Source organism: Oncorhynchus kisutch, linkage group LG23 (genome assembly GCF_002021735.2).
Source record: "Oncorhynchus kisutch isolate 150728-3 linkage group LG23, Okis_V2, whole genome shotgun sequence".
Lineage (NCBI taxonomy): Eukaryota > Metazoa > Chordata > Actinopteri > Salmoniformes > Salmonidae > Oncorhynchus > Oncorhynchus kisutch.
Window position 1 is genome coordinate 4,482,791 of NC_034196.2, and position 14,272 is coordinate 4,497,062.

Sequence of the window (14,272 nt, forward strand, 5' to 3'; positions counted from 1 at the left end):
AAACGGTTCAGTTTGGATTCCAGGCTAGCCAGCCCCTTTGCTTCACCATGAAACGGTTCAGTTTGGATTCCAGGCTAGCCAGTCCCTTTGCTTCACCATGAAACGGTTCAGTTTGGATTCCAGGCTAGCCAGCCCCTTTGCTTCACCATGAAACGGTTCAGTTTGGATTCCAGGCTAGCCAGCCCCTTTGCTTCACCATGAAACGGTTCAGTTTGGATTCCAGGCTAGCCAGCCTCTTTGCTTCACCATGAAACGGTTCAGTTTGGATTACAGGCTAGCCAGCCCCTTTGCTTCACCACGAAACGGTTCAGTTTGGATTCCAGGCTAGCCAACTTCTTTGCTTCACCATGAAACGGTTCAGTTTGGATTCCAGGCTAGCCAGCCTCTTTGCTTCACCATGAAACGGTTCAGTTTGGATTACAGGCTAGCCAGCCCCTTTGCTTCACCACGAAACGGTTCAGTTTGGATTCCAGGCTAGCCAACTTCTTTGCTTCACCATGAAACGGTTCAGTTTGGATTCCAGGCTAGCCAACTCCTTTGCTTCACCATGAAACGGTTCAGTTTGGATTCCAGGCTAGCCAACCCCTTTGCTTCACCATGAAACGGTTCAGTTTGGATTCCAGGCTAGCCAACTCCTTTGTCGTTGTCATAAACACTATGTAAGACGGTGACAAAGGAGTTGAGTCTAAAACGGAAAGCGATCTGGTGTCTGTCTGGCTGTAGCATCAAAGGGAGTCCGTTCAGTCAATGTCTGGTCTCATCTGCTCAGTCTGTCAGATCCCTCATGTGTTCCTGACTCCTCATCAGGGACATAAGTCTCTGTTTTTGGGAGGAGATGAAATCTCCCATCTTTCATTGGCTTTCTACATCTTCATAATTCCAGCCCGCTGTGTCTTTTAGGCAGCAACAATTAATTCAGGCCTGGCGTTTATTGATTAATCAATGGAAGGGATGCAGCATCTCTGTATTTCTCCACCACACACACACACACATACACACACACACACACGTTCTGCTCCTCTTGACTCTTTCCTTCTGCTGCTTCCTCCTCTCCTGCCTTGGGGTGGTGGGGAGAAAGAGGAGCATCGTGGGACTTGTGGTTTATCTGACAGTGTAAAGGCCTCCATTTATAAAGAACAACAAAAAGATCCCATGGCCTCGGCTTAACACATTACCGCTTGTCACCGTGGTAACAGATAGCCTCTGGCCTCGGCCTCTGGCTCCCAGCCGACACACCACACACACACACACAAAACGTCCCACTGACACTGCTGGGCTAGAGGAGCAGAAGCAGGTTAGTATTGATGAGGCACCAAGACCCACAATCCATCAGGGCCGTGACCCCTGACCCTTGAGAGCCTTTAAACTGGCCATTAATGGGCCATTCTTTCAGTGTGTGTGTTTTTCTGTGTGTGAGGAGAGGGGCTTAAGCACTGTCTATTCCTGACTACTCCTACATGCCGACACACATTTATTTTGATATTCATCTCACACAGACGGGCAGGTTATGCTTTCACCCAGCAGAGTGTTATATAATTTCTGCAGTCGATATGTCTGTAAACAAAATGAATCCATACCAATTTGTGAACCAGGAATCTTTCTGAATAGGAAAAATATAATAAATCCCAGTCAGAGGAGGTTTGTGGGTTTTTGGGAACCTCATATGACCTGAACAATGAAATTCAGCCGACAGCCATCCAGGGTTTAATCCGGCCAATTTTCTCTTTCTCTGGTGTGTGGATTATCCACCCGTATCCCTGTAAGCCTGTTCGCTCTCCTCCTCCTCTTCCTCCTCCTCCTCCTCCTCTCCCCCTTCTCCTTTTCTCCTCCCTTTCTCTCCCCGGAGCCCAGTCATCAGTGTGTTGCTCCTGTTCTTGTCAGTGTAATGGGCCGACCAGTCTCACTGCTGCACCAAACACACACACTCACTCACACACACACACACACACACACACTCTGATACAGGCTGCTACACAGAGCACACACACTGACAGGCAGGGAGCAGGTGGGAAAGATAGATGGGGGAGGGAGGCGATAGAGAGACAGGTGGAGAAAGAGAGGAGGATGAAGGAAAGTAGAGGAGGAGAGAGAGAGAGAGAGGAGAAGGCAGAGGAATGGAGAGACCCGAAGCAGGTAAGTGAGACAAGTGCCCTTTCATTTGCCCTCCCTCTATCCCTCCCTCCATCCTAGCCGTTCCTGGCAGATTACTCACTGCCTGTCTGTACTGAGGAGGTGGACCAGAGGCTGTTGCTGGGGCTGGAGGCTGGGCAGTGACAAAGCAAGGTTTTGGGTAGAGGACACGGGCCGTGTTATCTCAGTGCTACAGAGAAGTCGGGCAGTTGAGATATGTTGTTGGTAAATGGAGGACCAGGGAAGTCTTGGTCGTGTTGTAGTGCCGCGGAGAGAGCTGTACCTCGGACGGTAGTGTTATGAGTCAAGGTTGACTGTGCATGTATGTAGTCTACTGTTATTGGTTAGTGGAGACCCAGACCATGGGGTAGCAGATCAGAGGAAAGCGTTGGCCACACCCAGTCGTGTTTTCCCTTTCAGTTCACCCCACTGCACATTGCAGGATCGTCCCCAGCCCAGCAAGGCCCAGCCCAGCCCGGCAAGGCCCAGCCCGGCAAGGCCCAGCCCGGCAAGGCCCAGCCCGGCAAGGCCCAGCCCGGCAAGGCCCAGCCCGGCAAGGCCCAGCCCGGCAAGGCCCAGCCCGGGGTGACGGTGCACATTAACCCTTTCAGTCTCCTCTCCACCAGCTTCGAGGGAGGAAGGTAGGGAGGGGGGAGCCACCATGGATTGGGAGGGGTTACCAAGGCAGTGTCTCCCAGGTGTGGCCCTGCTGAGTAGGCTAGGGAGGGAGGGAGGGAGGGAGGAGCCACCATAGAGGGGGAGGGGTTACCAAGGCAGTATCTCCCAGGTGTGGCCCTGCTGAGTAGGCTAGGGAGGGAGGGAGGCAGGAGCCACCATAGAGGGGGAGGGGTTACCAAGGCAGTATCCCCCAGGTGTGGCCCTGCTGAGTAGGCTAGGGAGGGGAGGGAGGCAGGAGCCACCATAGAGGGGGAGGGGTTACCAAGGCAGTATCTCCCAGGTGTGGCCCTGCTGAGTAGGCTAGGGAGGGAGGGAGGGAGGCAGGAGCCACCATAGAGGGGGAGGGGTTACCAAGGCAGTATCTCCCAGGTGTGGCCCTGCTGAGTAGGCTAGGGAGGGAGAGAGGGAGGCAGGAGCCACCATAGAGGGGGAGGGGTTACCAAGGCAGTGTCTCCCAGGTGTGGCCCTGCTGAGTAGGCTAGGGAAGGGAGGGAGGGAGGCAGGAGCCACCATAGAGGGGGAGGGGTTACCAAGGCAGTATCTCCCAGGTGTGGCCCTGCTGAGTAGGCTAGGGAGGGAGGGAGGCAGGAGCCACCATAGAGGGGGAGGGGTTACCAAGGCAGTATCTCCCAGGTGTGGCCCTGCTGAGTAGGCTAGGGAGGGAGGGAGGCAGGAGCCACCATAGAGGGGGAGGGGTTACCAAGGCAGTATCTCCCAGGTGTGGCCCTGCTGAGTAGGCTAGGGAGGGAGGGAGGGAGGCAGGAGCCACCATAGAGGGGGAGGGGTTACCAAGGCAGTATCCCCCAGGTGTGGCCCTGCTGAGTAGGCTAGGGAGGGAGGGAGGGAGGAGCCACCATAGAGGGGGAGGGGTTACCAAGGCAGTATCTCCCAGGTGTGGCCCTGCTGAGTAGGCTAGGGAGGGGAGGGAGGCAGGAGCCACCATAGAGGGGGAGGGGTTACCAAGGCAGTATCTCCCAGGTGTGGCCCTGCTGAGTAGGCTAGGGAGGGAGGGAGGGAGGCAGGAGCCACCATAGAGGGGGAGGGGTTACCAAGGCAGTATCTCCCAGGTGTGGCCCTGCTGAGTAGGCTAGGGAGGGAGAGAGGGAGGCAGGAGCCACCATAGAGGGGGAGGGGTTACCAAGGCAGTGTCTCCCAGGTGTGGCCCTGCTGAGTAGGCTAGGGAAGGGAGGGAGGCAGGAGCCACCATAGAGGGGGAGGGGTTACCAAGGCAGTATCTCCCAGGTGTGGCCCTGCTGAGTAGGCTAGGGAGGGAGGGAGGGAGGGAGGCAGGAGCCACCATAGAGGGGGAGGGGTTACCAAGGCAGTGTCTCCCAGGTGTGGCCCTGCTGAGTAGGCTAGGGAGGGGAGGGAGGCAGGAGACACCATAGAGGGGGAGGGGTTACCAAGGCAGTGTCTCCCAGGTGTGGCCCTGCTGAGTAGGCTAGGGAGGGAGGGAGGGAGGAGCCAGCATAGAGGGGGAGGGGTTACCAAGGCAGTATCTCCCAGGTGTGGCCCTGCTGAGTAGGCTAGGGAGGGAGGGAGGGAGGCAGGAGCCACCATAGAGGGGGAGGGGTTACCAAGGCAGTGTCTCCCAGGTGTGGCCCTGCTGAGTAGGCTAGGGAGGGAGGGAGGGAGGCAGGAGCCACCATAGAGGGGGAGGGGTTACCAAGGCAGTGTCTCCCAGGTGTGGCCCTGCTGAGTAGGCTAGGGAGGGAGGGAGGGAGGCAGGAGCCACCATAGAGGGGGAGGGGTTACCAAGGCAGTATCTCCCAGGTGTGGCCCTGCTGAGTAGGCTAGGGAGGGAGAGAGGGAGGGAAGGAAGGAAGGTGGTGGGTTGGTGGTAGGTGCTGGTTGATGATGGTGTGGTCATGCTGGGTCTCCTGAGACGGATAGGGAGGAGGGAGGAAAGGGCTTGGTTGATGATGGTAGATGTGTTGCGTGAGACCTCTAGCCTTGCGTTTTGTCAAACCTCTCAGCTGTCCTCTCCTAATTGGGTAGTCATGCCCTGATGGAGCCTCCAGTCCCCAGTCCCAAAACCCCAAGCCCCCTCCCTGTTCTTTCCCCAGCCCCTGACCCCATTGTGGCCTTGCCTCAGTCTCATCCAGCAGCCCCCAATCTTCCAATCCTGGCCTTTCCCCAGCCAGCAGCCCCCCAGGGCCAGTGAAAGGATGGAAGGGGGGGGGGGGGGTCAGTGGAGGGAACACAAAGTGACCCCCACTGTGGGGTCTGTGGGGTGGGTGGAGGCTGTAGAGTAGAGGCTGATTCCCCCTGACAGGACTGGCTCTGTGAAGAGTTTATCTAAACACAAAAAAAGACCTGTTCCCTTTTGGTAGGGTCACAAGGCTGCCTAGCGTGGACACACACACACACACACACACACACACACACACACACACACACACACACAAAGAGTGAGTTAAAGATGAGCTATTTTCTATACCAATATGTTTCCAGATGAAGGAGGGAAGCAGCTTGGGGGCATGTTGTGGCCATCCAGAGGCATTCTTTTGGGGGTTGTGTGTGTGTGCGCTTACCTCTGAACATACTCTGCTACCCTACAGGCGTGTTTAACAGTAAAAACAGAGGTTGAGAGTCAGGGGGAAGAGAATCAGCTCCGAGACATACTTGCAGTCCGAAATCATTAGAGCTGAGTGCATCTCTGTATCTCTCTCACATTGTGTGTGTGTGGTAGTGGGGTGGGAGGCACACACAGCAACTCATTCTTACCCGCTCAGTTAATATTGTCTTTTCCTTATCATCATAAATCACACCCATCAGGTGCAGTATCTTAATTAACTGTCATTAAGAAACCAGAGAGTGGGACAAAGAAGGCTTTGATGAGAGAGAGAGAGAGAGAGAGAAGGGGGGGAGAAAGAGACAGACAGACAGACAGACAGAGAGAGAGAGAGGGAGGGAGATGGAGAGAGGGAAATAGTTTGGAAGAGAGAGCAAAAGAGAATAGATGGATCGTCCACAGTGGGAGTCCAGGAGCGTGTCATATCCTGTGGCCCAGCTGTCAGTCAGTGTAGGGGTAGAGGCACTGAGACCATGCTGAGTGACAAGCTCTGGAGGGGATTGTGTGTGTGTGTGTGTGTGTGTGTGTGTGTGTGTGTGTGTGTGTGTGTGTGTGTGTGTGTGTGTGTGTGTGTGTGTGTGTGTGTGTGTGTGTGTCTGAGAGCTAGCACTGAGCAGCCCTAAGGGGGGTAGACAGGGCATGACAGAGGAAAGGAATGAGGATTTTTCTGCCACTCTGTCGCAAGCCAGTAGCTTTGTGTGTCTGTGTGTACCAGCAGTAGTAGGTGTGGTGGAGTCGGTGTTGACAGCAGAGGTCCCAGTTATCAGTCCCACCTCCAGACCCCAGCCTGCAGATATATCAGCCAACAGAGGGGATGTAAACTATAGCCTGCAGAGGTGATCCCTACAGAGGTTGCACAGTCGGACAAGACACCCACGAGGAGTAGGGGTCGACCGAAGAGTGACTGGAGGATGGAATTCATACAAAGTAACTAGATGTATATCTGGTTGGCGGGAGAGGAGGAGGAGGGAGGGATACGTTGCTCCTTCCTTAGCTAAGCGTCTACATGGCTCAATTACTGTATGTGAATGACGTTACCGGAGAAATGAATCAGATGAGCTTTGGTGGTTATCCTAAAGCTATGGGATTTACTTTGGGTTACAGTCTGTGCCAGGCTAACTTAAGCCTTGTATGTCCTTTTAACATTCCTGACACTGCGACGTGGCTTCTCATAGTACCGCGAGTCTGTGGAAGAGGAGTGATAGTGTTTAGGACTAAGAGACTAGGAGGAGATCAGGTAAGATAGGAGCATGTGAAATAATGGGATACGGCTGAGATGGTGGGAGACAGGGTTGGGTGGGAGGGTTTTAAGCAGTAATCCAGGCCCCTAAACCCCTTAGAGGGGGGCAGATGGAAAGAGGGAGGGAGGGATAGAGGGTACAGAGAGGGACCTCTGCTCTGGCCCAGCGGATGGGGAGGAGGTGGGGTCCCCCAATCTCAGGCTGCTACCATAGCAACGGGGCTGGGGTAGGGGCAGGGGGAAGCTGAAAGAGAGAGGCTCTACATTCTATCATGGGTTTGGATCTAAGAACACTTCATGTCTGTTTCCGTGCATCCCTTATTCCTTTCTTTGCATTGTACCATTTGGGCCAGAGAGGGGGTTTGTTTTTTTTGGTAGTAGATTGCATTTGGTAGATTGCGCCTGGTAGATTGTATGTATCTTGGATCCAGTCGAAATTTCTGTGAGTTTGACTGATGGTAACGCCACCTCTGGTTTGGTGATCTGCTGGAGGGAGTGGGGGATGTCATTAGTTGGTGCGATTTGATTGGTCAGCAGTGAGGAAGTGGGAGGGTAGTAGGTGGCTGGGTAAATGAGGTGATGGATCATCCGGTGTTATTATTCATAACATCAGGGAGTGCAGGGACACAGTCCAACCCTCCACCTGCACCCCCATCCATCCCCAGCTAACCCCCGTATCTCCCACCTGCACCCCCTAACCCCCCCCCATCTCCGTCCGTCCCTAGCCCTGCGTCGCACACCCAATCTCCAGCCCAACCCCCATATCCCCTAATGTCCTACTCCAGAATCAGCTGGGGGAAAAGAACCAAGACCCAGCGGTCTGTCCCTGTCCTAACTATCCCACCTCTTCAATAAACCTGACACCTCTGTGCCTCCAGTCCACAGACGAAATGAGCAACTTAAAAAGAATGATGAAGTTGGTATGCACTGTAGTCCGTTGTTTTTTACCTCCAATGTGATGTATTGGTAGTGGTATGTACTAGAGGTCGACCAATTAATCGGAATGGCCGATTATTTTGGGCCGACTTCAAGTTTTCATTACAATCGGAAATCGGTATTTTTGCCGATTTGACGATTTTTAAATTTTTATTTTTATTATTTTAAAATGTTTATTTTATTATTTTTTTACACCTTTATTTAATATTTATTCAACTAGGCAAGTCAGTTAAGAACACATTCTTATGTTCAATGACGGCCTAGGAACGTTGGGTTAACTGCCTCGTTCAGGGGCAGAAAGACAGATTTTCACCTTGTCAGCTCGGGGGATCCAATCTTGCAACCTAACAGTTAACTAGTCCAACGCAATAACTACCTGCCTCTCTCTCGTTGCACTCCACAAGGAGACTGCCTGTTACGCAAATGCAGTAGAAGCCAAGGTAAGTTGCTAGCTAGCATTAAACTTATCTTATAAAAAACAATCAATCATAATCACTAGTTATAACTACACATGGTTGAGGATATTACTAGTTTATCTAGCGTGTCCTGTGTTGCATATAATCTGACTGAGCATACAAGCATACAAGTATCTGACTGAGCGGTGGTAGGCAGAAGCAGGCGCGTAAACATTCATTCAAACAGCACTTTCCTGCGTTTTGCCAGCAGCTCTTCATTGTGCGTCAAGCATTGCGATGTTTCTGACTTCAAGCCTAAAACTTCTGAGCTGGGAATATTGAATACTGTTAAAAGGAACCACCAGCTTTCATATGTTCTCATGTTCTGAGCAAGGAACTGAAACGTTAGCTTTCTTACATAGCACATATTGCACTTTTACATTCTTCTCCAACACTGTTTTTGCATTATTTAAACCAAATTGAACATGTTTCATTATCTACTTGAGGCTAAATTGATTTTATTGATGCATTATATTAAGTTAAAATAAGTGTTAATTCAGTATTGTTGTAATTGTCATTATTACAAACACATGTAAAAAATTAATTGAAAAAAATCTGATTAATCGGCCGATTAATCGGCATCAGATTTGTTTGAAAAATCATAATCGGTCCACCTCTAGTATGTACAGTAGATATTACTGTATGGTTAGAGTGTTACAGTAAGCCAGCCAAAGCTAATGGCTTTCTGGCTCAATATTGAGGTGAATGAGCTGCTGTGTTTAACATCTTATATACATGAGGAGGAGTGTGTGTGTGTGTGTGTGTGTGTCTCAAGACTCCCAGCTGCGTGCTGTTGGAGCCAGGAATGCTGCACTCACTGTACATCGCCCGGCACCTGGCCTCTTCACACACAATGAGATGTTTCCATAGCAACCAAGGCTGCAGTACGGGGGGGGGGGGGGGGTTAGATGAATGGCATAGTCTTTCACACTCCATTGTACTTCCTCTATATTACTCTCTCTCTCCCTCTACCCATCCTGTATCAATGAATGTCACCTGGCTATTCTCTACTTCTGTCTCTCTCTCACTGTCTGTGTCTGTCTGTCTGTCTGTGTCTCTCTGATGTTGCATTAACAAAAAAGTATTGGGTTTGTGCTTTCCAGGAAAGTAAGGAGTGTGAAGCTGTTACTCCAACCCACCAGGGAGGCACTGTAACTGGGCCACAGAACATGGGGCTCAGCCAGAGGTTGGATGGGGAGGCACTGTAACTGGGCCACAGAACATGGGGCTCAGCCAGAGGTTGGATGGGGAGGCACTGTAACTGGGCCACAGAACATGGGGCTCAGCCAGAGGTTGGATGGGGAGGCACTGTAACTGGGCCACAGAACATGGGGCTCAGCCAGAGGTTGGATGGGGAGGCACTGTAACTGGGCCACAGAACATGGGGCTCAGCCAGAGGTTGGATGGGGAGGCACTGTAACTGGGCCACAGAACATGGGGCTCAGCCAGAGGTTGGATGGGTGTACCACCCCTCTTTGGGAGTCGGAAGAGAAAAAGTTTGAAACACTGTTTCTCTCTCACACACATCCTGGTCCCTCTGACACTTTCTCTCTTTTTGCCCCTCTTTCTCTCTGTCGCTCTCGGTTTGTCAGTCGGTCTGTCTCCCTCTCTGGTCTCAGTCATATCATAGAGAGCCTGGCTATTCCAATTTGCCCACCACCTACTCACCTACACACACACACACACACACACACACACACACACACACACACACACACACACACACACACACACACACACACACACACACACACACACACACACACAGTGTGTGTCTACTGTAAAACCCAATTACAGGATGGTCCGTCAGCTCAGCAGCAGCAGGGCTAGTCTCTCCTGGGTCACCACAGAGACGGGGGAAAAGCAACACACTTGACCCTGCTGCTCTTTTATTGCCCAGAATCCCTTTCACACAGACACACACTTCACGCCCACTTCACTTCAGAAACGTGACGTCAAATCTAATCTGAGTGGAAACTGCTGCGGTTTTCCTGCCCTCCTCCATCCCTCCATCCTTCCCTAGAGGAGGAGAGGCGAAAGAGAAGCGCAGGAGGAGGAGGTAAATTAGAAAGTGGGGGTTTAATCAACTTATCTCAGAGAAGAGGAGTGAAGGGGGCGGGTGACCAGAAGCATACAGTGACCCGGGGCGATATGGTATTGATTGTCTGCCTTCTGGAGCCCCTCATCGCTTTCTCTCACTCATACAGACAGACGGACACACGTGCGAAGAGATGCAGTACTTTCAATGCTAGTCTCACTTGTAGTCAAAAATCTTGCTTGTACAGATGTAGGATCTTAATTTTCTACGGTAGGAAAATAATCCTGCAGCAACAGGAAATGTGAATATTTACATGGATTATAATTAATGGACATTTTTGTAGGGATTGTTTGTCACGGCTACAGTACCCTCCCCCAAAGGTGCAGACTCCAGGAGTCCATTACACGCTGCTCCTCCTTACCATGCTGCTTGGTCCGTTGGTGGTGGGTAGTTCTGTCACGGCTGTTGAAGGAAGTGGACCAAGGTGCAGCCTGGTGAGCCCGGAGGGGGGTCTACGTCCCGCACCAGAGCCGCCGCCGTAAAGGAGGCCCACCCGGACCCTCCCCTTTAGAGTCAGGTTTTGCGGCCGGAGTCCGCACCTTTGGGGGAGGGTACTGTCACGCCCTGGCCATAGAGAGGGTTTTATTCTCTATTTTGGTTAGGCCAGAGTGTGACTAGGATGGGCATTCTAGTTTCTTTATTTCTATGTTTTCTATTTCTTTGTGTTTGGCCGGGTGTGGTTCTCAATCAGAGGCAGCTGTCTATCGTTGTCTCATACTTAGGCAGCTTTTTCCCAGCTGTGTTTTGTGGGTAGTTATTTTTTGTTTTGTTTTTCTGCACCAGACAGAATTGTTCATTGTTATTTTGTTCAAGCGTTTAAAATAAATAAATAATCATGAACACTTACCACTTACCACGCTGCGCTTTGGTCCACTCCCTCTTCTTTTAACGGCCGTGACATTGTTACAGTTTCTGAAATGTCAAAGTGGAAATGTCAAACTTTAGAACCCTTTTTAAAACTCAAACACACTACAGGAATAATCCCTGTAACAAAAGGGTGATCAAATTAAGATCCTACACCTGTAGAAGTGTACTTGGATAGTGTTTACTCCCAGTGGGTGTCAGATAACGTCATATTTTTCCATTTAGCATCTCATCCCTGTGTCCATAGAGACCGTGTTGTTATTGTTTGTTTTGGTGGTTGTGCCTCTACTGGTAGTATAGAGATGCTGTCAGTGTGTTTACTCCTCTCTATCTCATCTCTCTGTGGCTCTCTGACTCACTCTCTTTCCCCCTTCTCTCTCTCATCTCCCACTCACTGTCTCTCTCTTTCAGTTCCTCTCTCACTCTGACCCTCTCTCTGTCCTCCCTGGCCGCGTATTTCCTCATAGATCTGGACTCGAATGGAAATGTCTTTTGTCGTCATGGTGGTTTCAACGTAACTTTAGAACAGTACTGTTGAAATGTGTAATACTGTAAAGTCTTGCATTCTGATTGTGTAACTACGGTTGTTGGTGGGACTGTGGTGCGTGAGTTACGCTGTGCTGTGTTCGTGTGCGTAGGAATGGAGGATGTTAGGTCATAGATGACTATATAGCAGAGTACTGTAAGCCTACACACACACATAAGAAAGAGTTTTATTTAGAAAGGTTTCACAATGGGGGAAATCAGACCTTCTTTGAAATCAGGTCAATGAGTGTTGGATTCCACGTACTACATTGTACTGTGTGTGCGTGCGTGCATAGTACCAGTATCACTGTCCTGCTAGCCTGAGGGGTGAGCGGCTGTCTCATAGGGGTTTCCTGTTCCCTCTAGTTCTCCAAGGAGAAGTACCTGCTGGAGTCTCCACCAGAGAAACTACGGAAGGAGCTGGAGGAGGAGCTGAAACTCTGCAGCAGCGATATCAGGAGCCATGGCTGGTACCATGGACACATCCCTCGAGAGGTACACACACACACACAGAGTACACATACAGAGTACACACACACAAAGAAGAGTTGTTATTTTACGTGCATACTGTTGTCTTCTTAGTTAGTGATGTTTCATGCACAATAAAAGTCCCATGCGTGCATTTCTTTGCCAACTTATACCTTCCGCTGTAGTATTTATTGACATTCTTACTGACTCATTTGCATAATGAACAGCCTTCCATATGCTCTTAGTCTAAGACAAAACGGCAAAATCCTAAACTTGTGAAACGTTCCACACACACACACACACACACACCGGTGTGGCCGCACAGTCCTCCTGACACCCATCCGCACTCCTCCCTCGCTTTCTGTCTGTAGTGTGAGTTAAACCATCTGTGAGTCTGTCTCCCTCCCTCCCTCCGTCTGCGATGCCTCAGCACATTAACATAATGCTACATTCACACTGGAGTAAACAGACAGAACAGGGGGAACCCGTGGCTCACCCTCACTGCTAAAACAATGCACTGTCTCCATGGTGATGGGCTCCCACGCAGCCAGCCGCAAGCAGCAGCACCCCTGTCTGTCTGTCCCTGCTGGTGGTGGTGGTGGTCTGGCATGTAGTAACAGCGCTCCCTGCTGGCCATATGGAGAAAGGCTTTATTACGGAATTACACCTTTAGACATTGTGTACTCCTCACTATGTCCCCATATTATAGCATGCCTCTTCATAACAGTTCTCACAGGAAATCGTAGTTGTGTATAAGCTATGTTTCCACACTAGATGTGTGCTTAACATTGACTTCGAGTCACTTTGTGTACTTTTCAGGCGTATAGAATAAAGGGTACCAATGCTTTACAGTTGATGTGGGAAGTTTACATACACTTAGGTTGGAGTCATTTAAACTCGGGTTTCAACCACTCCACAAACTTCTTAACAAACTATAGTTTTGGCAAGTCGGTTAGGACATCTACTTTGTGCATGACTCAAGTAATTTTTCCAACAGTTGTTTATAGACATATTATTTAACTTATAATTCACTGTATCACAATGGGTCCAGTGGGTCAGAAGTTTACATACACTAAGTTGACTGTGCCTTTTAAACAGCTTGGAAAAATCCAGAAGATGATGTCATGACTTTCAAAGCTTCTGATAGGCTAATTGACATAATTTGAGTCAATTGGAGATGTACCTGTGGATGTACTTTCAAACGGAGTGCCTCTTAGTTGACATCATGGGAAAATCTATAGAAATCAGCCAAGACCTCAGAAAAAAAATTGTAGACCTCCACAAGTCTGGTTCATCACTGGGAGCAATTTCCAAACGCCTGAAGGTACCACGTTCATCTGTACAGCAATAGTAAGCAAGTATAAACACCATGGGACCACGCAGCCGTCATACCGCTCAGGAAGCAGACATGTTCTGACTCCTAGAGATGAATGTACTTTGGTGCGAAAAGTGCAAATCAATCCCAGAACAACAGCAAAGGGCCTTGTGAAGATGCTGGAGGAAACCAGTACAAAAGTATCTATATCCACAGTAAAACGAGTCCTATATCGACATAACCTGAAAGGCCGCTCAGCAAGGAAGAAGCCACTGCTCCGAAACCGCCATAAAAAAGCCAGACTACGGTTTGCAACTGCACATGGGGACAAAGATCGTACTTTTTTGAGAAATGTCCTCTGGTCTGATGAAACAAAAATAGAACTGTTTGGCCATAATGACCATCGTAATGTTTGGGGGGAAAAGGGGGAGGCTTGCAAGCCAAAGACAACATCCCAACTGTGAAGCACGGGGGTTGGCAGCATCATGTTGTGGAGGTGCATTGTTGCAGGAGGGACTGGTGCACTTCACAAAATAGATGGCATCATGAGGGAGGAAAATTATGTAGATATATTGAAGCAACATCAGTCAGGAAGTTAAAGCTTGGTCGCAAATGGTTCTTCCAAATGGACAATGACCCCAAGCATACTTCCAAAGTTGTGGCAAAATGGCTTAAGGACAACAAAGTCAAGGTATTGGAGGGGCCATCACAAAGCCCTGACATCAATCCTATAGAAAATGTGTGTGCAGAACTGAAAAAGCAATGTGCGAGCAAGGAGGCCTATAAACCTGACTCAGTTACACCAGCTCTGTCAGGAGGAATGGGCCAAAATGTACCCAACGTATTGTGGGAAGCTTGTGGAAGGCTACCCAAAACATATTGTGGGAAGCTTGTGGAAGGCTACCTGAAACGTGAAACAATTTAAAGGCAATGCTACCAAATGCTAATGGAGTGTATTGTTACGTCCGTCGTGGAATGAATGAGACCT

General features: G+C 50.0%; 1 protein-coding gene across 2 annotated transcripts in view; it reads left to right on the forward strand.

Annotated features, from left to right (window-relative positions):
* Positions 1-14,272, forward strand: part of LOC109868632 (SH2 domain-containing protein 3C) — a 124,871-nt gene that overhangs the window by 66,606 nt on the left and 43,993 nt on the right. For both annotated transcript variants that reach the window (XM_031802934.1, XM_020458330.2), the window contains one exon: positions 11,868-11,996. In XM_031802934.1, coding sequence (XP_031658794.1) covers positions 11,868-11,996 — 129 coding nt within the window. The remainder of the gene's footprint in view (positions 1-11,867; positions 11,997-14,272) is intronic.